Raw genomic sequence first — 27,466 nt, forward strand, 5'->3', positions numbered from 1 at the left:
CATTACCTTGAAAGGGGAAGGGCATAAATTTGTGGTGGCAACGTACGTTTTACTTAGATGACTAGTTGCTTCTCCTTTCCAGGTAAAGTTTGTTGAGCAGCAAAAATAGGCCATCAGTTTTGACCTTGGTCAAATCAAATGAAACCTTAGAGCAGTTATTCTTTGTTTTGAGCTGGAGAAACCAGAGTAAATTTAGGCCTTTTTTTTTTTTTCATCAGCTGTTTCTCCAGAATGACAACCAACAGAAGTAACGGAGACGAAAACCTCTGGGATATAGTAACCATTTTCCCAGGAAAGAACAAAGAGATTTCAAGCCTGCAGTCACCTATCGCATCCATTAAGTTAGAATTTTCTTTAGCTTTTGCTTTAAAAGTTGAGTACCAAATTTCACTCTTTTTTCGGCCTTTTGTGGAGCCTCGTGGCTGTGAATAACTGCTACCGTGTATGGCAGGAGTTCACAGGGAGGAAGTGTAATGACCAAAAAGCACTGACTTCCCTTTCACTCAGACTGCTCTGTTGCTTTCGCTGTCAAGACATGCTGTGCTGTCCCCGTTTCCCCCACCACTTTCATGCATTCAGCTGCTTCACCTGTTGAGGATGAGGCTTGTGCGCATGTCTGTGCGCATGTCTGTGCTGTGCATACTGGCTCTTACAATCGAGGACCCTCCAGCAGGAGGGGAAAAAAGAACGCTGCGCAGCACTGCAGAATAATCTCTGCTGCAGAAATCGCCTCTCTTCTGTACTGGAAATTTAATATGTTTGTTAGTTCAGCTCCTTTAATCCGTGTCTACTAACACACAATTTAATTAAGATAAATTCTTCCCCAGAGATAGGCAGTATCACCATGCTGCTCACCTCCCACTCTTGGCTAATTAGCACACCCTTGATTAGAGAAGAGGCCTACCTAGCATGAACCTTGCTGAGCTACAGAGTATGGTGTTACCCAATTTCCATGTGCAGTATCTTCGTTTGGTGTAACTTCAATTCCTTATTCTGTTCAAATGCAGCTCCAGATGCATTTGTGAAACTCGTTATTAATAGATGCCCAGAGTTTCTATAGATAGATGTCTTGACTGATGTTAGTTGACAGTAATGACATGTCTTGATTTGGTTTTGTTTTTAAATGTGGTTCAGTGATCTTAATTAGCTGCTTTCTCAATTTATTTTTTTTCTCAGTCAGATGTCATGCAGATTAAAATAACTGCCGGACTCCACCCCTAAGAAAGGGAAATCTTCTTTTCAGCCTTTTTTTTTTTCCAGATTGACTCTCAAACTGTCTAATTAAAAAAAGAAAGACTTACTATCTATTCTGATATCTAGTGAGATTCATTGGAACTTAGCTATTTGTTATAAACAAATGGGGAGTGCACACTTAAAACTTGTCTGCACAATTTGTTTTTAAAAGACATATCTGTATATTCGGATTTTAAGTGTTTCACTATTTTTTTTAGCTCAGGGTTAGTGCAGGCTGTAGTATTCAAGTATTTAATAGCCAGTTGAAGTCACTGTAATAGTATGAGAAAAGGAGTGAATGAGCCCCTACAGAGCTTGGTGCTAGTCATAGATAGATAACTGAGCTTAGCTAGCAGCAGTTATCAATACTTAGCTGTGGGCTGTGGTTTGCAGCTGTAGTGAGCAAGCTACAAAATGTAAGATGAGTAATTAATTTAACTCCTGCACCCAGACAGTTAGATAATGTCTCGGATATCTAAATTACCTGGACTCTAGTTGTGTTGGGTTGTGCTCAGAATTAATCATTGTCAAAAAATAAGTTTGCCAGACAAGCTTTCCAGTCCTGCTGTGTTGTTAAGTGTCTATCTGCTTATGGATAAACTCCCTCTCATAACAAATTAGAGTTAAAAAGGAAGTCATACTCCATGCTGCCTCCAGCATCGGTGTTTCTGTTGAAACTCTGCAGACTGATGTCAGCTGTGGCCCTGGTGGGTCTGGGATGGCAGCATTCATTTCACTAAATACCTGTCCTTTGGTGCCTGCTTCCAGAGCTTTGCTCCTGCAGAAAGCAGGTACAAAGTCTCAGGTCTGCGCAAGCACAAGTTAGGAGCCAGAGGATGGTATGCTACTCAGGCAAGATATACCTTCACCAAACTGTTCCTGTTTATTAGCAAAAAGAGGGGAGCATGTTGCTGAGCACTGCCTCAGCATGAGTATTGAAGAACATTGTCATTAGGTTGTGTCTTCCTCTGAAGGGTGACTGGTTCACTTTAGAGAACGATTTAGTTAGTCTTTTGCTCTTTACCTTGCTGGATATATATTTTTTTTCAATTTAGATCATAAAATAAAAGCTTTGCGCATGGTTGATGGCGGTAGATGCAAAGATAAAATACTCCTACAGGAAAGACTGATGGTTTGCAAGGGTGTCGTTCATGTTTAACTGTATTCATTTCTAGCCTAGTTCTGCGTGTCTCTATGGGCAAAACTGTTCGCAATTATAGTCTTAAAGTTTTCCTCACTGTAATTCATCCCTTTCCAGTCTTGGGAGAAGGCCTAAGCAATTCCAGTGTATGTCTAGCCATCCTTCGTATCTTTTTCACGTTTGGTTGTCTGTCGGAGGGGAGAGACAAGTTCCCGCAGCAGCCCCGGCAAGGCTGGGTTGCTGGCCCCGCAGCAGCCACGAGGCATGCGTGCAATTCGTGGCCAGCTACCGACCCGCCTCTGTCGTTTCCCACCCTGGCAGCAACGCTGCACGTCCCGCTCCGAAGCAGGCAGACTTGTAGGTCGGTACTGAAGGGCCGGGGATGGAGGCTGTGTGGACAGGGAGGGAGCCGAGCGTGTTGCACCTTGAGGAGGGAGGATGTGGCCTGTTGCAGCCCGCTCCTGCTCTTCCTGCGAAGGCAGAGGTTAGAGGCCTTGTTAGGGCGCTCGGGCGTTGAGAGGCTGCAGCAGAGTACAGCTGCTCTTGTTTGGAAATGGCCACAGGAGAAGCCAGCCATGAGGAATGCTGTAAGGGTGGGAAGGGCTGCGCAGAGCACACGCTCCACTGAGCCCGCAGAATCACCCATCAGGCAAGAGTTTCTCTGCCATGCAGATTTTTGTAGCATCTAATAAGGTGCGGCCTGCTGTGTGTTAATGCAAGATTAGCATCAGTGGTGGAATTTTATTTATTCATTGAAATTAAAACAGAGTTGTCTGTCTAGATTATTTCCTTTATTTTTGTTCATTTTACTCTGTTTTTGAAAAATTATATTTAGACTTCTATTTAGGAAGAATAGCATCTATTAAAGTATACTCCTCTTTACTTGAAAGAAATTACTGAAGTAAAATGTAAGTTATAGTTCAAGTTCACTGAACATGACAGAAGTATGTCACATGTACAGTTCTGTTGACCGTATTAAGGGGCCTATTATGTTCACGAAATTCATCTCTTTGAAAGCCAGTAGTGATCAGCATATAGAATAGCCTTGGTAGAGTTGCTTAGTTGTATTTCTTTTTTCTTTCTTTTTTTTTTTTTAATGCAAGAATACTATTATCTAATATTAACGAAAGGTGCTGAGAGCTCCAGTTGTTTTTCTGATTGCTGCAGTCCTCCACACAGCAAGCTTCACAGAGGACAAGTTAATTCCTCGTAACGAAACCACACTGTGAAATTGTCTCTACTGATCAGGGTTTTTTCTTTCAAACACATGAAATAGTTGTCGTCATTCCTATTTCAGTTATAGGTACTTTGGTGAAGGAAAAATGGATTTCTATACAATAAGGCTTCGTTACAGTTTTTTGATTGGGATAAATTTGGAAAGCGTGATTAACTTAAGTTCTTCTCTAAAGTAACTACACATGGGAATACCCTCACCTGCTTTATGATAAAATTTTGTACTCTTTGGGCATGAATACTGTATGCATAATGTTATTGTAAATTTTTTTGCGAACGCTACTAGATGTGCATGTTATTTTCACAGATCCAACAGAGAAGGTGACTATTCAAGTGCTGTCACAAAGTAATACCATTAAAGAAGGTGATAACATCACCCTGAAGTGCTCAGGGAATGGTAACCCTCCTCCTCAGGAGTTTCTGTTCTACATTCCAGTAAGTTTTGCCTCACCATTACTGCTTACTGAAATACTCTGTGTCATTCCTTCCTTTGGTGACATTGCTGCGTGTCGCCAAATACATGATTTTATAACAAGGAGGGAAGGAAACTTGATGCAACTAAAATGAAAGATAGCTGTTGACCTTTACATCAAACTCTCAGAGAATGCCTCACCTGAAGTGAGCAAAGTATTTTTAAAAACACTCCCTCCACCCCCAACATTGTCAGGGGGTTAGGCCTACTGAAATTGTTAGTCTTCATTTCTCATCATCATCATCATCTTGAGTAAGAAGTGATTCCGAGAAAAGAAGTTTAGCACCTTGAATGAAACCATCTCATCTGTTGTCATAACAGACAAAGATCCAGCAGTAAAAGTACAGGAAATTAAGTCAATCGTTTTTTGGACCTTCGCAGATGAATTTTTGTGCAATTTTTATTTTTATTTTTTAAGTTGTTTTGTGGCATGCCACACAAACAAGAACTAGAGTGTCAGCACAGGAGAAAGCGTAGAACAAATCTGCCAAATGCATAAGATAAAAACAAAGAAGAGGAAAACAAACAAGCAAACAAGAAAACCCCCCAGAATCATTAATCCTATGATTGATGTGGCTTTTATATTCTAAGATTCGTACCTTGCTCCCGTGTCCTGCTTCTCTCTCCTAGTTTATATCCATTTTTGTTCCTATTGCAGTAAGGAGCAGAGCTGATCTTGAGAGAGGGCAAAAGAGGTGGCATGCTTTCAAGTCTTTCTAGAACAGCATGTAGCCCTTTGAGCATAATCTCATCTATTTTGGACTTCTGGCATCTTTGAATTGCTGAAGAGTAGCAAGGGAAAATAGAAGCTGAAGTCGTCTTATCTCAGAATGGCCATTTAGGTTCAATGAGAGCAGAACTGAGGCTTCCAATCAAAGGTCCTTTAAATTAAAGTCACCCTAAGAATTCACTGTATGCCAGGATAAAGTGCGTGGCGTCTTTCTTTGCTTCATGCTCACACTGAGCAAGCTGAACACCCGCTTTTGTCTTACCTGCTACCTGAAATTAATTTTTTCACTCAAGGAGAGCTGGAATTGCGGATTTCTTTGCAAGATGCATGGGTATTATGACAGACATGGTAAATCTCTTTCTGGATTCAGAGAGATGAATTAGTGTTTCATTCTACAGTTGTTTCAAAAGCTGTTTATGTCAGCTGGTTGTAATCAGGTAGGAACTGAACAGCTGGAAAGTAACATTTTGACTAGTTCAAAAGACGAATTTCTGTAGATAACTTGTATTTAAGGCAGTGATATACCCTAAAAGGTTCCTGTCCTGATGTGGCTAGAACGAGGCTTGCTTAGGCGATTTAAAAACATATTATGCAGCTTCAAGTTTTTTTCCTAAATGAAATGTATCATTTTAGATACAGTTTTAGAATCAATTTATTTTGCTACGGTGGTTTCTGTTAACACCCTTATTAGTAGACTCTTTCAGTCTTCTGTTTTCTTCCTGTCTTCCTCCTGTTAACCTACGAGATTCCGTACTTTAATGTCTTCTTAAAATAAGGTTGGTCATTCAATTAAAAGAGCAAGATTTTAATTATTGGAGTGTTTTTTAAAACTATGCAGTCAAGCAGAAAATAAACCTTAGTATTTTTAGTAGGTGACTGCACTTCAATGATGCTAACTCTCTACATATTTTATATGCTAAATCTATATGTATTTGTAGAATTTCAGGATCCTTAGAATTAAAAAATCATCAACAAAAATAAAAGTTTTTAGCAGGCTTGTATTCAATAAATATTTTTATTTTTTATCCACAGGGAGAAACAGAAGGCATAAGAAGCTCAGAAACTTATACAATGACAGATGTGAGACGAAATGCAACAGGAGAATACAAGTGCTCTCTGATGGACAAAAACATGATGGACTCGACCACCATCACTGTACACTGTAAGTCATTGCATTTTGCACTCCTAGTTAGGATAAAAACCTGTCTTGTAGCTTCTGGATTGATCTCTCTCTGCTATACTCATGGGTATTTGTCCAGTTAACCTACAGGAGAAGCATGTATTGTGGCTTGTTTGAAGTCCTGTCAGGTTTTTGTTGTTGTTTGCTTGTTTGTTTTTTCTTACTTATCCTAATGTGTTGCTATTTAAAACTTTCTCACTTCACAGGCTTAGAGATTCACTTTATGTAACCTTTGTGTAGTATATGATACTGTTGTGTTGTCACGCACAGTGCAAATTCTGGTATTTTTAAATATCAGTCACGTGAACATACAGAGCAAACAATTCTGCTTCAGCTCTTCGAACATACTGAAACACACACGTTGGCCCGCAGTGGTATCACTCAAGGTCATTCTTCAAAGTCGAATTCACATTAGTCTAATATCCTTTCCTTTTATCTCAGTGAGGTCAGTGTATAAGGAATCTAGAGAAGTGACTTAGAAATTTATTATGTCCACATAGTTGAAGTTTCTTTTTTAGCCTTTCCCAGAATCGTAGGACTGCAGAGCTCAGTAAAGTTCCTTAAGCTGGATACTCCCACTCCATAACTGGTTGCTTTTAGTCTTCCCTTTATGTGAGAAAACAAGAGCAGGAACTCTTATAGACTTTGACATCCTATCACAGGCTATGAAATGAGACTCAACCCGACTGTGATAGGTTTTCCCTGGGAGCACTCATGGTCTTTAGTCTTCCCAGTAGCATAAATACCTTTAATAGTTTACAAATTCAGAGGGACATATTTAAATGCTCGCACAGTAGTTATACTTTACATAAAAAGAAACTTCACATAGAAAAATACACAGCTGTAGACAAAAATAATAAATATCTAGATGGAATTTTCCTCTTCACTGTGATGTCAGAGTCTTTCAAGTTCACAGTCTACCTACTCACACAGGAAGTCTCAAAATTCTGCTTTCTAAGACCCAGCTGTGGTTGTGGAGGAAACCCATTGTTGATAGTAGATGGGATGGCTCAGTTCTGAGGTGCCTTCTATGTGATTGAGAGCCACCAGATTTTAGTGTCGTCTTTGTCCTTGGCCGGGGAATGCTTGATGCAGCCCTGGCAGGAGTGCCAGGTAGCACACCAGTTTCCGTTCAGTACATGTACATAAACTGCATACAGTAACTTCTTAGGCTGCATGTCAATGCCAGAGATCATAGGCGACTCTCAATCCTTGGTGCAATTCTGAGTGTCTGTTTTCCTTCACGCACCTGTATTGCCCCTTTGATTTGTACGCACACTGACTCAGGTCATCTGCTGTTATACTATCCATTCCTTTGGCCAAGGGTTGGGGTATGTTAGATCTGGAGAGAGCTCTACTGCTGCAGCTGTCTGCCCGATGCCAAAGGTAGCTTGGGTGTCTTAGCAGCGTAGTGTATTTTGCTGGATACAAAGACCCTGTCAATATTTTTGCTGTGGTATAAAACAACCCCTTTATTTTATTCAAAGTGGATTGCATGACTACTTGGACATCCATAAATTGTTTCCCTAAAGACTGACTTCTTCAAATCCAGGTTATTTATAACAAGCCAGTTTTCATTTCTCTGCTGTTTTGTGTGCACGTCAGAAGAGTTTTCCTGTACAAGAGAAGCATGTATTTTCTTGACAGAAGTCTTTCCAGTGTTGGCAGCTAGTGCAGCTACTTCAGAATGCATAGATACAACCTAGCACCTTGTCACCTTACTCCACTCTTTTTTTTTTTCTCCTTAAGAAAAGGTTTTTACTGAGGATGGAGGTGTTTAAGTGAGGTACAGTGGCTTGCAATAGTTCTGTAATTCCTCAGTGCCCAGACCTTTGCAGCTGCGTGACGGAATCTTAAAGCTACTTTGGTGTTTCACCTTATGCTGGTCTAAAGCATTTCTGCATGTCTTATTGCAGGGAGAGCTCTTTTGAAGAAGTCATAAATTCCAGAACTGCTTTATAATATCCTCTTCCCTCTTTCTGTTGCTCTCTTTCACATTAATTTTCCAGCATAACCCAATAATTTTTAGTGCTTTCTGCTTGTAATATACTTACTTATTTTTGGTGTTAGATCTTCAGCGTTCTTAGGCTTTCCTGCTATTCTTTTCCTTGCAATAACACTTATTAACTCCTATTAAATCTGCTGTTTTCCCTCTTTTGCTTCATTGCCTGCTTTTTCACATATGAATGAGTATTCCTGTCTATGATGTTACACTGAAAAAGCTTTCATTCTTAGCTCAGGGTTTTTTATTTCCTCACTTCTGATCTTGGCACTTCAGATGTTAGACTTTCATTAAAAACAACCAATATAATAACTCTTTTTTCCATCTGTGGATCCATTTGCAGTAATTTTTCTTACATCTCAACTATAGCACTTGTTCCCACACAGGTTTTGCTGAGCAGTGTAGATATGCTGGTTCCTTTCAGTGCCTAGGTAGGCAAAGGTTCTTGCTGGTATTAAAATATATATTAAGGGCCCTTTATAGCCCTTAAACGTTTTTATAGCAAAATATTCCAACTCCCAACACCAAGCATATTTGTTTTTTTCCCCAAATGGAATGTATCTTATGAGATCCACAGAAAGCTGAACATCAAGATTAACTCAGATGAGTTACCCATCATAGCTAGGGAAATATTATATTCACATAGGAAGTCTTTGCGGGGAGGGATAAGAAAGAGTCTCTTCCTTACCCACAGGAGTTAAGTGACAAGCTGGACAGCCTTGGTTCTCTCCTCCTCAGAGCAGGGGCAGGATCTGTGGAGTGAGGGCCTAGACTGCATGACTAACAGAACAAAGTATGAGTGTGTTTCTCCTCCAGTTGTGGTTGACATGATTGGTCCCTCAACAGAAGGAGCAACAGAACAATATTTATGTTGCAGGTTTGTTTTTTTATACTACGTTGTTAGTTTTCTGCAAGCACTGTGGCTTGAATGAGTTTGCCAAGGATCAGATGAGCAAAACCAGCAGAGGTCAGGAAGAAAAAGGGCCATGGCAGAGACGATTTACAACAGGTTAAACTACTATGGAAGCACAATCCGGACAAGGCAAGGAAAGCACCCAGCAGTAGAGAATGGATGTACCTTCCCTTAGCTGCAAGGACGCAGGTGACTGTTTCCAGCGGTAGTGGCTTTTCTTTAGCTCTTGCTAGAATTGTACAATGCCATATGGAGTATGTCAATGGGACTTCCTCTTAGTGAAGGACTGAGTTGGATTTAGTGGGACTTCCTTTCTGTTCAAATGTGTGTTCCATGTAAATGGATTCACAAATCTTCCAGTAAATTCAAAGGTTTTAGAAATGTATAATTTCTGTTTCTGTATAGATATTTCTGATAGTCTTTTCTTGGGCTACAGACATAATGAAAATAGAAGAGAAATCATCTTTTGAATGATGTGTGGAAAAATTTTCTATTCTCAGTAGACTAGGAGCAGTTTCTGGCTGGCTTATGCTGTACTTGGAGTGTTCAGATTACATGCAAGTGCTGTGCATAGTTTTCCCAGTTGTAGCATGGTATCCCAGCTGAGACCTCTTTAAAGGCTGGGAGACAGACCTACACGTAAAATACAGCTTATAAACCCAAACATTAGAAATGTTTGTTCTGGCCCTTCCCACATTAATTCCATACCTCTCACATATGACATGGTAATACATGCAGAATGCACGCTTTGCCTCTTCCCTGTACTACTTAGTATGCAGAGACAGCACTGAAATCAATGCAAGACTTCAAGTGAGACCGCATTAAGAGCTGGCATATATTGAAAATGGTGTCTAGTGAGAAGTTTGTTTACAAAAAAAGTTTCAAAGCCAAAACCAGAAATGTATGGGAAGTTCTTGCAACAAAGTTTTTTTTTTTTTTTTTTTTTTTTAACCGCTAAGAAGATGAATTTTGAGTCTTCTGTATGCAAGAAATATATTTCCCTTATATTTCTGTACCCAGCACAGATTACTTACTAATGAAGCATGTAAGTTGAGAAGTAAAAGTATCCATATCACATTTCTTTGTGGACCCTACAGATAAACTTGCAGAATATTAATCCAAATCAAATTGCTCTATGGAGAGTTCCTAGAGGGAATCCAATGCTAAACAGAAACTTAATTCTATACTTGCTGCATAAATCACCTTACAAACTCTGCTCTGAGCTATGCAGTTAGTCTTGCATATTGTAAATTTGCCTGAACTTCTATAATAACCTACAGCACTGTGCAAGAGGGATTGTAGTCTCAGTTCTGCCACTAAAAGGGAAGGGACGCAGGCACATTACCTTGGAGGAAGACTGAATTGAAGGATTGCTCTGAGCTGAGTGGCAGTCTTGTCTGAGATGAAGGCCAAAAATTTAATGAGTTCCTGTTTGCTGTGATGTGTGTGACAGGAATCCCTCTCGAATGATCTTCTGTGCTCTCTTGAGTTTGAAGTGTTATCCTTCTTCAAAGAAATAAAGGTTTAAGTAGATGTTGAAAGAGAGTCACCCCAAGAAAAAAATTCTTAGCTTTTTCTTCTAGCACCCCTCTACCATGGTAGTATGTGCTCAAGAGTAACAAAGCAGAAAGAAAAACATCCTGTAGGCCGTCTGATAGAATATACACAAATATTCTTTTTTTTTTCTTATGGAAGCAATGATAAAGTCTGGAGTACCTTGTTGGGTTTGCTAGTTTGTTCATTTGGGGAGGCAGGGGGAAGAAGGACAGGATATCCTCTTAAAATGCAGGGAAATGAGCATGATGAAATTATGTGTGCTCACCACTTCAGCTGTTATTTCCGTGCCTGTGTGTGTGTGTGTGTGTGTCTGTCATAATAAGCTGACCAGGCAAGTTGGCTTTCAAGCAAGGCACTGTGAGAGGGGAAGCAAAACAGACATTTAACTTGGCAAACTGTGCTCTTCTTTCAATGTAGGGTTTTTATGAAAAAACAAGCACTAGCCAGCCAAATCCATATACCAGGAAGATCTAAAGCAATGTTTCTTGACCTTTCCATTATTGTGTCTCACCGTGCCTCGTGCCAAACACAACTATCACTAACTCCTTGCCATTTCCCTGGAGCCAAACTAGGTCAGGCAAAGCCTGGACTCTGAGTTAAACAGGCATAATGAAGAAAAACTGCTTTTTAAGGATAGGAATGAGGAGAAAGCAAGCCTGTGGCCTCATGTGTGGCCTCCCAACCACATATTTCAGTCTGGCTTGCCCATTCAGTCAGTAGTGTGACTTATCCATCCTCATCCTCTTCAAAAGCTCAGTATGCTCAGGATAAAAATGAACTGGTTTTATCAGATTCGAAAACTTTACCTTTTGTCCGCTCACCCTCGTCTCCACGCTTTTATAAGTAACTGTTCGGATTAATCTGGCCCCACCTGCATGAGTCTTGACCTGAAACTACATTCCTACCTGGCTCATAACAACCTATGCTCAGAGCAATCTGTGCTTCCCCTTTCAAGAAGGGCATACTGCTATTTGAAGAATTCCTGCCACTTCCTCTACCTCCTGTATCATTCTTTCAGTGGTACAAGGTGGAAAAATGTATCATTTTGTCTAGTGATTAGTGAAGTTTCTCTTTTACTTTTAGCCTGTAATTACACCAAAAATTTTAATGTTTTACATGGCCTATTTTTTCTTCCTTACTTCTAAAAATGATTTAGATTTTATTGAAAAAATGAAATTGTGAATTTAATGAGTGCAATTAGTCACATTTTCTTTCCTTGGTAAGCCTGTGAAATGAGCCAGCATTCTGAGATTAGCCCTTTGATAAATGTTCTTCCTGTCCCAGATTTGGATTTGCAGCTTACTCCGAGCGGTGAAGTCACAAAACAGATCGGAGAGGCCCTGCCTGTGTCATGCACGATTTCTTCCAGTAGAAATGCGACTGTGTTTTGGATAAAGGTCAGTAATTCATATATGTTATCTAAGTATTCATCTGTTCAGATTACTGCTGCTACTTCAGTGTTCTGGAAGAGAGGAAGTCATTTTCGTTGGATGTGATTTAAAGGATCTATTTAATATGAGTGTTGCACATGTTGCTAATAATAAGAGATACTGATTCAAGTTTATGACTAAAAATTAGTTGTTATAATTTTTGAATCGATTTTTCAAATGCAGAGAAGTGATTTTGGATGCCTACTGTAACCCTGACAAAGAACTAGTTTTTCTGAAATGGTCTGTATAAGGGCCTTGAGAATCAGTTCCTGCTTAGAAGGGTAGCCCCACTGGAGGAATTTGAATTTATTAATCAGTCTCTCAGAGAATTCTGTTCTTGTCTTGCTTCCAGGAAACGTGATAAAAGGACAGGGCAGATTGAGAGAATGGATGTTGGCGGCTGGCTATTTAGTGGATGATGAAAAAGATAATTCTTCATAGATAGTTTAAATCAAAGCTATATTGATAGAAACCAAAAGAAGTGATATCCACTAGTTCTTTAGTAGCATACATAGATCTCATAAGCCTAGTTCTTAGGGGAGAGTTGTCTTTTTCTAACACAGCTCGTACCCCTAGTATTTTTGGCCATTCTACTAGAAAGGCCCAGAACAAACGGTTGATCCCATCTTCGTCCCTTTTTTTGCAAGTGAAATTGTTCCAGAAGGAACATGGCTTAAATAAACCTTCAGGAGTTTCCACTTTTCATGCTGTTATGTTGCTGTCGGCTACCGATGCGTAATTATTAATGAGACGACACTTTACCATTAAGGGTCTAATTCAGTAAAGCACATGAAGAGTTCTGTTGAAACTCATCATACTTTTAATTTAGAGATAATGTATTCTGAGTTAGAATTCTTAGAGACTAACACCTCGCTTTATCAGGACAACACCAGAATGCAAACAAGTCCATCATTTTCAAGTCTTCAGTATCAAGATGCTGGAAACTACATCTGTGAAACTACTCTACAGGAGGTTGAAGGGTTAAAGAAAAGCAAGACACTTAAACTTATTGTAGAAGGTAAGGGAACAGTCTAGTTATGATCATTAATTGTCCTGTTCAGTGTTACATTAACAAAATGGTTAACTATAATGTTGTTCTTTTAGGAAAACCTCAGATCAAAATGACAAAGAAAACCAACACAAATAAAATGTCTAAAACAATTGTCTGCCATGTGGAAGGTTTCCCCAAACCAGCCGTACAATGGACAGTTACTGGTAGTGGAAGCATCATAAATAAAGCAAGTATCTTTCCTGTTAACTTATTCACAAAAGATAGGTGCATAGGAGGTGTGATTTAAAGTCGAGGAAAATTTTCCAGATAGTAAGACTGAAGAAACTCTGGTCTATTTCATTTATCTAAGGGAAGGTTATGTGATCACAGTACCTACATGGATGATTTCTGATGATAAAGAGCTTTTGAATGTAGCAGGTGAAGGCACAGATGATCCACTGGCTACCAGCTGAAGCTGTAGGGGAAAAGAAAAGATTGGAAATTAAATGTACATTTTAAATGAGGGTACTTAGCCATTTTATCTGGCTAATGTGGTGATTTTGCCATTGCGTAAGGACTTTACAAATAACGATGGAATTACAGAACTTATTTTAGAAAACAGGTGCTTGATGTAGGCATTGACTGGGGGAAATGCAATGAACTGTGTGGTAAGTACAAGTCAGAAAATATGGTCAATACAGTCACTCTAAGCCTTGCAATTTTCGTTCTGAGTGTTGTACTTGTTTTTCTAGGGTTATACCCATTGTTTTTCATTGGCAAGAGACCCATAATTCAATTATCCTTGGGGAGAAAAAAGCAGGAAACACATGCAGCAGGAAAATACCTGGAAAATAAGCAATCTAAAATATTTTTATATTGATTACCAAATCACGCATGAAGCACATATGAAGGCACATTTTACCTTAACAGGAGAAATAAATTAGGCATCTATACAAGCAGTTAGAGACTGGAAGTGCAATGCACCGTCGTCCTGTAGATTTCATTAATCCCATTAGGTTTTGCTTTAGTCCTACAAAAATTATGTATGGCTATAGTGAGCAAGTGTGAAAGGTCAAAATTTGTCCATTTGGCCACAGCTATAGGGCAGGAATTATCTTGAAGCTATATAAATCATTGCGGTATTTTTTCTGGACATTGTATTAATCTAAGAATGCTGTACAGCAAATGTAAGGAATGGTTGCATGTCACTATTACAGCACAGATACTGCAGGTATTACTAAATTTACATACAGCTTGGCAAAACAAAATAGAAACAACTGAGGAGTCTGAATGCCAGAAAGTGGAAAATTTACAGTGATTATTCTCATTATAACAGCATAAATGAGAAATAGCAAGATTGAAAGAAATAGAGACTTAGAAGCTTACTTCCCAGTCTTTCCAGAAGAATTTTGTCAAAGAAACAAAAGCAAATACAGAATGTGCTTAACTTTCTTTAAAAAAAAAAAAAACAAAAAAAACCTATTTATCCATGGTCTTACAATATATAAAATGTAGTTATAACTGGATATCTTCACCAAAGTATTTTCTTGTGAATACTGATGTTGCCATTTAATAAAGTCACACACTCTTTCAATTGTGTATTTAGTGCTGCGTGCAATATTTTATTTGATATTAAATAAATATTTAATATTTTATTTGATATTAAAATAAGTTGCTCTATTATTTTTAAACATAAAGTATTAGTTGATAGTAATTTCCTTCCAAACGTTTCCAGTGTATAGTACAGGTGCTGCATGTATTGTTCTTTGCATTTTCGAGGATACTAATCTTATTTTTTTTAACCTTTTCAGACAGAGGAGACCAAATATGTTAATGGAAGATTTTCCAGTAAAATTGTAATTGCACCTGAAGAGAATGTGACTTTAACCTGCATTGCAGAAAATGAATTAGAAAGGACTGTAACCTCCCTGAATGTCTCTGCTAGTGAGTGTCTTCTAAAGACCATTTCCTTAAAGTTGTAGTTTCAAATAAAGTATCCACCCTTCATACTTACGTGAAGAGTAGGTTGGCATAGTACTAACGGCACTGAGGTGTTCAATCGTTCTGTTTATAAAGTCAAGCAATTGTAAAATCAGGCTAGACTAGTAGTACATAAACTTCATTGCTCTGGATTGGATGAAGGGATTTAGTTTTCTTCACTTGGGCTAGTTGTCTCACATGTGCAGTATATTATTTATAAAAAAAAATTGCTTTTCCGTTTTTACTAAATGATCGTCATCTTGTAGTCCCCTAATTTCCAGTTTATCATCACTGGCATGACTTGATTCTGAATAGAATTCAGCCATGCTAGATTTGAATTAGTCTGTTTTCAGTGATGAAAGGTAGTGAGAAGCTAGCGTTTATGAACGGGTAATGTGGAAATGCATAGTCAGAAGTATTTAAGATTAATATTAAAGTTTTTGAATAAGATTCTTCAATATGATATATTACAGCTGTAAAGCAAAGACTCTTGCTTAAAGATAAGATTAATTACCTTGTTTTTTGGCAAACTTTGCATTAAGTTTCAGTATTTCTGTGACTGCTGTAAACAGACAATTATTTTGATAAGTACTGCAACATAGGAAAAGAAGGTGACCTTCTGGTATCAATACATTTTTTGTTTTTAATTTCATTTTAACGTTTTTCATTTCAGTAAGTATTCCAGAATACGATGAGCCAGAGGATAGAAATGGTATGTACGTCTTTCCATCTCCATAACCCTTTCGTTTGATTGCCTTAGTTCAAGACATATGCAGAGTCACTGAACAGTTTCTACAGTGGCTCACAGCTGGACTTGATTTGAAATAGCTATTGCTATGATTAGCTAAGAATGTGATTGATCTGAAGCTTTAAATATTTTTAAGAACAATGCTTATACTTTTTTTGACTTTCTGACCCCCTTTCTTGTTTTTGAAGATAATTCTGTAGAAATTGTGTAATGCTTTACTTTATCATCGGTCACCTCATTAACTTTTCTTCTTTGCTACAGATGACAATAGAGAAAAGGTTAATGACCAGGCAAAGCTAATAGTGGGAATTGTAGTCGGTCTTCTGTTGGCTGCTCTGGTTGCAGGTGTTGTCTACTGGCTCTATGTGAAGAAATCAAAGTAAGACTTTATGGAAAATTTGATACTAAATTTTATAAAATAATAAAAAAAGGAAATGTATATTTACCTATTTTACTTCCTGCAGCATTCCAGTAGTCTGAGTGAGTGAGGGAAAGTTGTTACCACCAATTAATTGAATATAGGGAGGAAACTTGCTGCCTCTGCGTGGCGTATCTTAATGTTTAACATGACGCATCTCTTGGAGGTGGGACTCCTAGACTTTTCATACCTCTTTCCCTGTCCTGTCACCTATGATGAGGCTGTTTCTTGACAGCCAAGTGTGTGCCAATTCCTGCATCTCAATACTATATCTGCTACTTAACTGTGGGATAGCACCTCTGTGTGGTTTCACTGATACTAGAAACCGTCTTCCCTTACAAATTTGGTAGTTCATATGCTTTAAAAATGGAATAAATGACAAAATAAGCCTAAACCCTCTCACGGAGGAGAGAGATGCTAATTAATTCAATTGTTCCATATATGCTTTGAGATCTTTGAAGTAAAATTGGTAACGGTGAACCTTGTGCTGCTGAAAAACTAGAAGCCGCAATCCAAATCAGTATGTTTTTGCTATCCTCGGCCTAGTACAGGATTCGCCAGTGAGATTTGCTTGCTTTCAAGTGTGTTATTACACATACTCGCTTCAGAAAATAAACTGGATGATCTCAAAAAGAAACCATCCGTGTAAAGGTGAACATCGCTATATCCCATTTGTCCTATCCTGATATGTTTGTTCCCAGCGAGAGCTTCGGGCAGGCTTACTCTCTAAGGGTTCCTCTTAAAAGGGAGATTAAGGCAGTTATGCATAACATGTACAGGTATACAAGCACTGTTAAACTTCAATTGCCTTTTCATATGATTTTTTTAAATTAAAATTTGTGATGAAACTATATCTAAAATACATCGCTGGGATTTTACTAGCAACAAATGTGTTTCATTGATGTGCAAGTACAACAAGGAATTCTCCATCTGTTTGTAGTAGAGAATACTCGCTTTTGGATATTGCTTAAGGATTTAACTCCAGCCACAACTGAGCAGTTTTTGGAAGTTTTCTAAATAAGGAATTCCTATAAGTGACCAAGTACAAGAACCACATTCAGATATTATACAGGGGAAAAAAAAGTTTTTTTATGCAAAGCGTATGATTATTTTAGTAGAAATTGAAAAGTAATAATAATGTTGAACTCCTCCTCCCACACTTTGTTACACTCATAATAATGTCCCGAGTCATTTTCTTTTGTCTCTCCTTTTTGAATGTGAGAAAGTGGAATCATGAAACTGTGGGTTTTTTGTTTTTTTTTTTTTCTTCGAGAGATGGTTGGGGTGAAAGGAGGGCAGGGAAGGTAAAGTATCTTTTCCTGTACCTTTATGTAGTATTGGGAGAGCTGATAAGAAACTGGGAAACTTGCTGAGAGGAGCTTATAAATTAAAGATAGCTTTTTTTAGATTCAAAGATAGGATACAGCGTGTTCTAAAATGGACAACGCTTCCTTTCCTCATGCTCAGCTTCTTTTCTACTAGCTTACAGTAGAAATCAGAGCTGGGATTGATTACACAGGTTCACTAGTAACAAAATAAAAATCCTTTATAGTTAAATAATAGGCTTCATATTAAATACACTATTGCTGGCCTCTAAAACCCTTAAATGATGCATAGTTGCTGACAACCTCCTCTTCTCAGCATATATTTGACTTGATCTGCTCTCCTCCCTGCTTTCTGCATGCCATACTTTGCAAGAACAAGCAGAGCGTCAGTACCTATTCTGAAAAAGTTTTCCGCACAAATTGCAGCCTAGAACTAATAGTTGTCCTTGCAGAAAGTACCTTATACCTTTAGACACAACCTCTGTCTAATCACCACCCTACATCTACACACAGGCCAACAGTTAGTTAGTAGTTATTTTTTAACCTACCCCTGAACAGTAACTCACCTAATCTCTATCCCCAAAGTGACGCCAAAGGAAAGTCTAAGAAGGCAGCAGCACAGAACTTTCCAAGTCTGCCGAGGCAAGAAAAACATTATTTTTTTTCATTATTGGTGTTGTGGTTTGTATAATCTTCTATTGTCTTGTCATCCACACTAAGTAGGAATTATACTTGTACCCTCGGAATATATTCACGATAAATCACTTGCATAGTTACTCACTGCCTCAGCTCCACTTGATGCAAAAGCTGATTATTGCTACATTCTTTTCACTATGAATATTAACCCATAAATCAGGGACTCATCTGTATTCCACATGCTGCAGCCAACCCCCTCTTGAATAAAGAGTTGAAGCTACTTATCCCAGCATGCTATGTTTCTCCCTCATCTGAGCAGAAGGCCAGAGACGTGTTTTCTATGGATTTCTCCTCTAAACTATCCTTTCGGAAATAAACAAACTAATCTACACGAAACAGTATATAATTTAGCATTGCAGAATCTTACTAACATTGCTGTGTCGTACCTCAGCTGAGTGATTCTGGTACACTCGTCTTCAGTATGTCCTTTATTGATAAAATTTTAACTTTGCCAGAAACAGGTGTGAGTACTGAAAAAAATTAAAGGTTTAGAAAGAAAATGATGCAGCTAGTGCCCTATATCCCTGTTCTCTAGGCATGCAAGGTTTGGATTAGGTGGGACCTTTGTCCTGTTTTTGCATGTTGGGTTTGGAGGTGCACAGATCTCAAGCCACATGAGGCTAGATCAAGGTTAAGCTGATGGATTTAAAAATGGAGTGAAGGAAAACTCAGCTGGAAAAATTGTTGCAGTAGCAGCAGTCTTAAGATTGTTCATGCTCAGAGCACATCAAACTGTCAAAATTCTTCCTACGTCCCAGTGACCAAGACTGTTACTTGCTAATCTCATTGTAGCTGAAACTAGACGCTTGAAGCATAGCAATTATGTTTACCTGATACGTTATAGGAAATTAGCATATGAAACCAAACATGGCAGGTCACGTATTTAGGAAACCTGCTGTATGTTTTGTACAAGGCCCAATATTTGTATTTTCTGATGCAATTGTCATAAAGAGAGAGGACCGAGTTACTAACATCTCTGAAAGTGTCAGTTAATGCCACGAATCTTGTGTAAAAATGGCACAAATGTAATTCAAAAATGGTTAGTCCTTGATCACTGGCATAATCTTTCTGCCCTTTTTCTGCTGATGATTTGAAAATAATTGGAAGATGTGCAAGGCAAGATGGGGGAAATGGAAAAAGGTTGCAAATAATCGAGGTTTGGATGTATAAGATTCTTGTGAAAGCTATTAAAATGGTTTAGCTGAGTGCCTAACGTGCCTTTCAGAAATAATGCATGCGTTAATGGAATTCATGGCTCTTGCTTCAGCACCCAGAATTATATGTAAGTGTATTTTCTTACCTGTCATTATCACAAGCTCAGGTAACAAGGACAAGGAGCGCTACAAATTCTTCCTTAAACAGAATGGAGGGTGAGACCTAGACCTGTGAGAGATTAAAAGAAATCAGGAAGTAAACCACAAAGACAATTTTTGAGTAAACTGTGTGCAGTCTGTATTTATCTAAAGCAGGCAAAACAACAGAGCTGGAAAATGTTCTTTATTAACAAACAGTAATGCTATGAACAGTATCCAAAACACGTGGAATAACTGCCCTTCAACATGCGCACACATTCCAAAGGAAAATAAAAACTTCATTTTAGTACTACTTACAGAGAGACTTTGATTACGATTCCCTGAGGATAGTTTTTTTTCCTGAAGAGCAAGCATCGATAAATGTAAAACATCAGCCATAATTATAGCAAGCGCTCAGAATGAGCTGCGTTTTACAAATGAGTTTAAAAGAACACTTGACAGTTGTAATAAATAAACCTGTATTCATATAACCAAATTCTTACTCTTTAGAAAACTATGGCCAAAGCATACTAAGGTTTGGGCTTTGTTTGTGGAACTAGGCGTAATTTTAATGTGTGTGAGATAACTTGGCAAACTAGATTATTCTGCCCTTTTCAGAAAAATCCTATGGAATATTTAAGTGTATTCGAACTGAACTGCCCAACTGAACAGCTCCCGTCAGGAAGTCTCTCTTGAGCTGCAAATGCAGCAAGTTTGCACTAACTAAAAATGTAGGGAAGGATGATGTCAAAGGTTAAGCTGTTTGAGGACCGTTTGTGCACTGCCTCAAAGTCAGCTGAAGAAGTGACAGAAACAATGTTTTGAGCCATTCCTGTGTTACAAACCCAGGCCACATCTAGTGAGCTCTGAGGACTGGCGCTATGCCAAGGTTGCCTGTGCCTCTCTCGCTGGCACAGTGCTGCCTATGAATCGTACTGCTGCAACTCTCAGTGGAAAGAACTCTTCTCTTAATAATGCCATTTAGATAGCATGATAAAGGGCAGGAGCGTTGCTTAGGCTGAGGTGGTGAGTCTGCCTAGATATCAGCAATGGGGAACAAAATAAAAAAAGGTCGGCCAGATCACCAAACCAGCAGGATTAAACTAACTAACTAACTGTTGTATTTCAGTCTCAGGCACCAAGGAGCTATGTTCCTCTGGTTTTTGGACATGCAAAGCTCCTGCTGTGCATGAAGTGCGTGAGTGGGTGGTGTATACCAGCCTCCATAAGAGTTCTAGATGGTCCATCTCCTTCAGAGTCAAAACAATGCCTTTTAAATCTCCATTTTCATCCGTTTCGGTCAAGGAAAATATAGATGATATTTAGTGAGGGGAATACCAGTTTCATTGAATGTAGAACTAAAATAATAGTTCAAAAATAAAACTTGGTATGATTACAGCACCTCCCATTTTAGTCACTGAACAATTTTAACTTAATCAAAAAACAACGATGCTAGTTGCACTCCTTCAGTGGTTAAATATCAGCCCACATAAAATTTAGTTTACATTGGGCGCTGTAAAAATCCTTACAAGAAGCAAAAAAATAAGAGGGGGCCATACTGATAGCCTATCTGTATAGCCCACTCTCTTCTCTTCTGGGACAGACATAAATGGATACATAAGGCAGTGTAAGAGCAGGGCAGGCACCTATGATACAGCTTTCTAACCTCCAGCTAAGTAAGTGCAGCTCAGGGAATTTCCTGAGTCCAGATCAGTTCAGCATATCATTTCTTTCCCTGCTGTCTCCAGTTTTGTAGGACTCGTTTATAGAGGAGACTTATAATTCAAATGACAAGCCAAATTCTGTGCACTACCCAAACCAAACACATTTGGTTTTTAAATGTTTAGTGTTTGTTTTTTAAAACTAGGAATTAAAGAAAGAACTTTGTGAAAGGTTATTAAGATCCTGGGAGAAACTCAGTCTCTCCCAAAGCACTGGATTTTCTTCTTTATTGCATCTTACATCCTTTCCTTCTGTGCAGGTTTAGTCTCCTCTCTATTTCGAGTTATCAGAAGAAAGTAGAAGGTTACTGCACAGTAGAAATTTACCACTGTAGGACAAGTTCCTTTGTGACCTAATCAATCACAGCCTTTTTTTAAAATTATTTTTGTCAGTGATAAGAAGAAGCTTGGATCTTTGTAGTAACTGGCTTATTAGCAGAATTGGTTCTGCACAGAAGCCTTCCTACCAGTCAGCTACATAAACATAACAGGGGCAGTCTAGAAACAGCAGGGAAAGCCATATGCGACTTTGAGGCATTAAAACATCGAACCACTTTTAGGAAGTAATCTACTCTAAAAGTAGAATGATTTTTAACATGGTCCTATTCAGTATAATCCATGGGATCTTAGGCCCAGAATGACATGCTGTCCTAGCATGCCGCATCACATGCTGCTGCTACTTGTCCTGGACAGCCAGCACTGCAGTAGCACCCCCAGCACTGTTGAGGACGAGGTGCATTTGCACCCCTCAGAAGTTACCCTGAGTTAAGGCCTCAGCTGTACTCTCTTAACAATACTTTTCAAGGCTACTTGAACTCAGGACACACACAGTGCTTTTAGCCACTGTTTAGCTGCCTTTGCTCAGATGGCGGATGCGCACAGAAACACTCCATTAGCAAAAATTCAAGTCAGCGGTTTTGTAAGGTATATACCTGCATGGTGTCAGCTTGACATGTCACACGATCTTGCTAACCTGTGTCTTCATTGTATTTTGCAAGTCAGTGTCACTACAGACCTTTACCCTGAAGCAAGGGCAAGCGTATGCATGAGTCTGTCACAACAGATGTTACTATTTCTGTAGGAGAAACAAATTATCCACAGAGAAAATACATATAGGATAAGCTGCTTTGACACAAGGGATTTACTTTGTCCTACTCAAACACATTTACCCATTTACATTTTAAAAATTGTGGCCTTTAAAATGTTATCACTGCACTGCAGGAATCTTTCACCTAGGCAGACAGTGAGACTTCTCACACATTAAAGGAACAGCTTATTGGTTTTATTGCGCTAAGCTAAACTAAGCGCTTAACTCATTAATTCATCTCCACTATTCGTATTAAAGATGACCTGCTATTTTGAATGAGGCATACCTCTTTTCTCCCCCTCAAACATTTACACAATCTCTTCTTTACCAAAAGACTGTCAGTCATAGTAGCACAAATCCGGAAGACAGAGTGTTTTTTTTTTTTTTTTCAGCGTTGCCTGAATTTTCATTAATTTCTTCACAGTTAAAAGAGCTTGGCACAGGCTCTGAAAGTCAATTACTACAAGTACACAAAAGATTGCTATGTTGATAAAGATATCTTAGCCACACTTCTACATTTTAGTACGCCTTAAAGCAAACTCTTGTTTACTGAAACAAGCTACACAATTAATTTGTCAAGAAACATGGATCTGCACAACTGGTTTAACCTTACTGTTCACTACAAGCTAGGTCAGAATAATACTGAATTCTTCAGTAAGACAGACAGACATAGATACACAGCTCTGCTGCAATACTTCTTGCAGTACTAGCTCCAATGGGAAAATTGGTGCTTCTGGTCTATTTACAGACATATGCAAGCCTATTGCTCTGCTCAGAAGAGACCTGTAACAATTTTCTGTTTTATTGAGAGGGGAAGAGACGCTGTCATTAGTGTGAATATAGAACAAAATGCTGTAGACGTGCAAAAATGACCTTAATTTCTCATTATAGGCCAGCATCAAAACATGTAGCCAAAGATCTTGGAAATATAGAAGAAAATAAAAAGCTAGAAGAAAACAATCATAAATCTGAAGCTTAAAAGGCAAAAAACGTGTCAGTCGTCATTCCAGGTAGGTGTTGCATACCACAACATTTTTAACGTCTCTTTGTCAACCGTTTCTCTCTGTGGAAGAGAGTCGGAGCTGGTTATCTCAGTAACACGCTCTCTGCCCTGCAAAAGGGTATTTCTCTTCAGGGAGTAAAAGAACTGCACTCCTCAAGCAAGATGATGCCAGATTCCCCCCACTCTTTCCCAACACCGGCGTCCTACCTGGTTGCCACCTGGTCGAGCGATCACAGCAGTAGCTCGGAGTCTGTTGCTTGCCTCCAGAGTGGTGGGCAGTGGGGGGGGGGGTGACTTTGCGTCTTCTAGTATTAGGACAGGCAGGCTCAAGTCCCTGGCCAGCTAAGAATTTATACCAGCATATGGACATGTTAAAGAAGCCTGACATTTAGACATAAGTTAGTACTTGGATTTCTTTTAATTCATGCATTCATGAAAATGAAAATACAAATTTGGTTAGTACAACTTTTGTAGTGCGTGCGTGTGTATGTATGCGTGTGTAAAGAGTATGCTTGGCTATAATTTAGAAGCTCTTAAGCTTTAAATAGTCACAGGAGCCTCCCTTATCGACAACAATAGTTTCTAAGTCTTTGGCCAGCTTTATTCATCATTGCTGCAAGAGGCATGAAACTTTTCTTTTATTCACGATCTCAAATGCTGATAGTATTATCAATTTTATCCTGGAAATAAATAGACATTGTATATTAAGTTAGCAACAATGCAACGGGTGTGAAAATCTCCCAAACTGGGATCTGTATAAACTACACTCGACAGGCAGACCCAGAAGTTCCCTAGGGGACACAGGGGCACTATGAAACACCAACAGCACCACCCAGTGTTCGCAGTTCTATACACTGCTGCATCTCTCCCCTTAGTAGCCAAAGGCAGGCCTTACACCCTCTTTCTGAACAGTGTAGCCCATTTGAAACTAGCACTGTGGTAACACAAGAGTGTGAGATCCACTTAACAACCTATAGCGAGGTTTCCCGAGTTAAACTTTTTTTTTTTTTTTTTTTTTAAATTAAAGGAGTGATAAGTGAGATCTTCAACAGGAAAACCATTAATGGCTCTCATTTTCAATACACCATTCATAATTAATGATCTTAAGTTAATAGCGTTGGATACCTACTTTTGGTCTCAAGGTTTCCAAGTATATAGTGGAATTATCACAGATTTCATATTTCAATGAAAAGGTTTCAAATCTAAATAAAACATTTGACAGCACTGCTTGTTGATAATTTAAACACGGGAGTATTGTCTGTAGTTTTAAACAACAAATGCTTATTTTTCCTCAGAAGCTCACTAGGTAGAATGATTACTTACTATGTAAAGTCATATAACATTGCTAAATGGACAAAATGATTGTTTTCGTAGTTGGAGGGAGGAAATTTGAAAGACCAACATTAATGCCCCATGAATGATTTAAAGTGGGGCATAAGTGAATTTCGGAAAAGTTGTAATGTACAAGCCCAGGGTTTCTACTGCAATTCTATGGGAAATTTCTGTACTCTCTTCAGTAGAGACTGTTTTGGGTTTTTTTTCCTCCCCCTGAACCTTGTACCTTCTACAACATCACAATACTGAGGTGATTAGATGGAGGTGAAATTAGCTTGAAGGTATTTCTTGAACATATTTATTGAACACAGCAGTTCAAACATCATCCTCGGCCTTCAGCACACTTTTTTGTTATAAATTTTTGATTTTTTCAAATCAGTAGTTCTACATAGATGAAAAGTTATCCATTAATGCATTATTTATCAGAAAAATTTACCTGATTTACTAGTCACAGTGTTGCAACAGCTGTTCTCATCATGTAAGATAGCATTCTTATCATTAAATGGCAGATGAAAGTACTATTAGCTTAGCTGTTTATTTAGGGGTTAGGTACTGAGCAGTTATGTTAGTTAACATATTTAAAAGATTTAAAGATGATTAACTGGCTTTATCTTTCACATTTTCAGAGAATACGTATAGACCAATTGAAGCATGAACGTGGATTGTATTTAAACATATACAAAGAAGTGACAGCTATTCATGGTTCAAGTATTAAACAGACCATACTATCAAGTTTTCAAAGGATTTTAGACACAATTATCTCAAGTTAAAAAAAATACAACTAATTTTGGCAACAGCCATGATAATAGGTCACCATGTTGTGTTCTGTTTGAAATATTTTTTTTGTAAATGTCTGCACTGAAGATTTCTTTTTGTTTGCCTTTATGTAAATTTTTTACGTAGCTATTTTTATACACTGTAAGGCTTTGTTCTGGGAGTTGCTGTTAATCTGATGTATAGTGTAATGTTTTTATTTCAGTTGTTTTTGACACCCTTTCAGCAGGTACATGTCTAATTCTGATTGTTATCAGTGAAGCCTATGCTTTGTAGCAAGTACCTAAAGTGTAAGATTGTCTTAAAGGAAAATATCAAGCTTTTTTTATTCTTTGAAACCTCAGTAAAGGGAAAGGGCGACAGCTGCGACAAAATAAAGTAAATTGTTAATGAAAGTGAAAATTAAAAAACCCAAGCAAAGCTTAACAGCCAGAAAGGGAATACAGAGTTTCCACAGAGAAGGCTGAGTATTGAACAAGGAATGTAACAAAAAATTCCTAGCCTACATACAGATGGTGGCTAATAATCCTTTTCTTCTAGAGGAAGACACACGTTATATTGATATGTTATCAGTTCTCTTTTGTGTTAGAATTAGGATAAGAAACTGGAATTCTGGATTGGTTTCGATTCCTTTGTTATCCGCTGCCTTAAAGTACTGTACCTTCTCTTCCTTTCAAAAAGATATCAGTCAGAATTGGAGACCTTTTAAAAAAAAAAAAAAAAGTGGTCATATCAAAGCTGCATTTTTTTCCACAGAAATAGAATATATATATTTTTTGTGTGTTTTTGTTAACTACGCTACAGATATTGAATGCACCTTGAGATAATTTTAGTGTTTTTAACTGGTACCTAATTTATCAAACAGTACATATAATTGTAACAATGAAATGTCTATGTATCTTTAGTTACATTCAAGTTTGTAACTTTATAAACATGTTTTATGCTTGAGGAAATTTTTAGAATGGTACAGATAAGAAAACATTTTAGGGTAAATGGCCAATAGAAAATTGTACTTGGGAGGGAAAAGTTTCATGTTACACAGAAGGTTAATTTCTGGAACAAAATAACAGGCAGTTTTGATGGAGAGAAACAGTAGAATAAGCAGAACATCAGGTTTCCATTTACAGATATCCAGGGAAAAAGTAAGTTTTTATAGACTGGTAGACAGAAATAGATAGATAAATAAATAAATAAATAAATAAAAGACAAAGATGGAAGTTAGGAAATGTATTTTGCCACTTTTGCATTATTTAGGGGGAAGAAAACACTGTTACTTGTAAATTTGTAAAATGTTAAATGTCTGGGCAGTAGTGACTGATGTCTTAATAAAAGTTTCCTGTAGTGCATTGGCATGGATTAAATATATAAGAAATCCTATAAACTCTATGCTGTATAAAATACTAGAGGGGAAATCCTGTTATATTGCCTCTAAACTTTGATTTGTTACTGTTTTATTTGGCAAAAAATTATAATCTTGGTCAATATTTAAACCAAAGTAAAATGGGGGGAAAAAAACCAAAGTAATTTGTTTTGCATGGCTAAGCCATTATGTTATCTCTGTAAATATTGTGATTTTTTTTTTTTTAGAATTTTGTTAAAAAAATTCTAAAATTTTTAAACACCTGTTTTTTCCAAAATAAAACGTGAACACACAAAAAAGTTACTTTATATACAAATATATCTTTTTCTTTTGGTGCGAGAACACTGCCAAGTGATACATGTTTTTAAAAAATGCAGGGCGAACGACTCTAAAAAGGAAAAGTCGTGGTAGAATGCTGTGATGGAGTACGCAGAAATCAACTGTCTTTGTTTATAACACTACAAACAATTCTTAAATACGGAGAAGGAACCTCCAACGATCATAAGGAAAAGCATAGGGAAGGGTTGAAAATTTACATACTGCTGTCTGGGGAAAGTGGGGGGAGAGGAGAAGAAACTAATTCCTTCAACTTCCTCAACTACGAAAAAGGAATAAAACCACCTCACCTTAATGGGATTCTACTAGATCTCCTATGCACTTTAAATCGTCAGTCCTAGGAGCCAGGTTTTTCACTGCTCAAAGTTCACTACAGGCACGTTTCAAGAACCAAGAGTGCAAAAGAATTAATGTTTCTATCCATGCCTAAACAACAATAAAACTGAAGTATGTCTTCACTTGCTTGTCTGAAATCTCAGTTTAAAACAACGTGCGTGAACGCGAAGGAG

The 27,466-nt window shown here is 38.1% G+C and overlaps 1 protein-coding gene across 14 annotated transcripts in view; it reads left to right on the forward strand.

Moving 5' to 3' along the window:
* Window positions 1–27,415, forward strand: part of ALCAM (activated leukocyte cell adhesion molecule) — a 128,134-nt gene extending 100,719 nt beyond the window's left edge. For 5 of the 14 annotated variants that reach the window (XM_068907467.1, XM_068907547.1, XM_068907521.1 and 2 more), the window contains exons 7-17: window positions 3,915–4,042; window positions 5,842–5,971; window positions 11,746–11,858; window positions 12,774–12,909; window positions 12,996–13,133; window positions 14,698–14,826; window positions 15,536–15,574; window positions 15,872–15,989; window positions 17,939–17,995; window positions 23,041–23,159; window positions 25,114–27,415. In XM_068907467.1, coding sequence (XP_068763568.1) covers window positions 3,915–4,042; window positions 5,842–5,971; window positions 11,746–11,858; window positions 12,774–12,909; window positions 12,996–13,133; window positions 14,698–14,826; window positions 15,536–15,574; window positions 15,872–15,989; window positions 17,939–17,995; window positions 23,041–23,128 — 1,076 coding nt within the window. In that variant the 3' untranslated portion in view covers window positions 23,129–23,159; window positions 25,114–27,415. Of the gene's footprint in view, window positions 1–3,914; window positions 4,043–5,841; window positions 5,972–11,745; window positions 11,859–12,773; window positions 12,910–12,995; window positions 13,134–14,693; window positions 14,827–15,535; window positions 15,575–15,871; window positions 15,990–17,938; window positions 17,996–23,040; window positions 23,160–23,269 lie in introns of all 14 variants that reach the window. The other 9 variants (XM_068907493.1, XM_068907536.1, XM_068907541.1 and 6 more) reach the window with 6 other exon arrangements.
* The last annotated feature ends 51 nt before the right edge of the window (window positions 27,416–27,466 follow it).

Source organism: Struthio camelus, chromosome 1, assembly GCF_040807025.1.
Source record: "Struthio camelus isolate bStrCam1 chromosome 1, bStrCam1.hap1, whole genome shotgun sequence".
Lineage (NCBI taxonomy): Eukaryota > Metazoa > Chordata > Aves > Struthioniformes > Struthionidae > Struthio > Struthio camelus.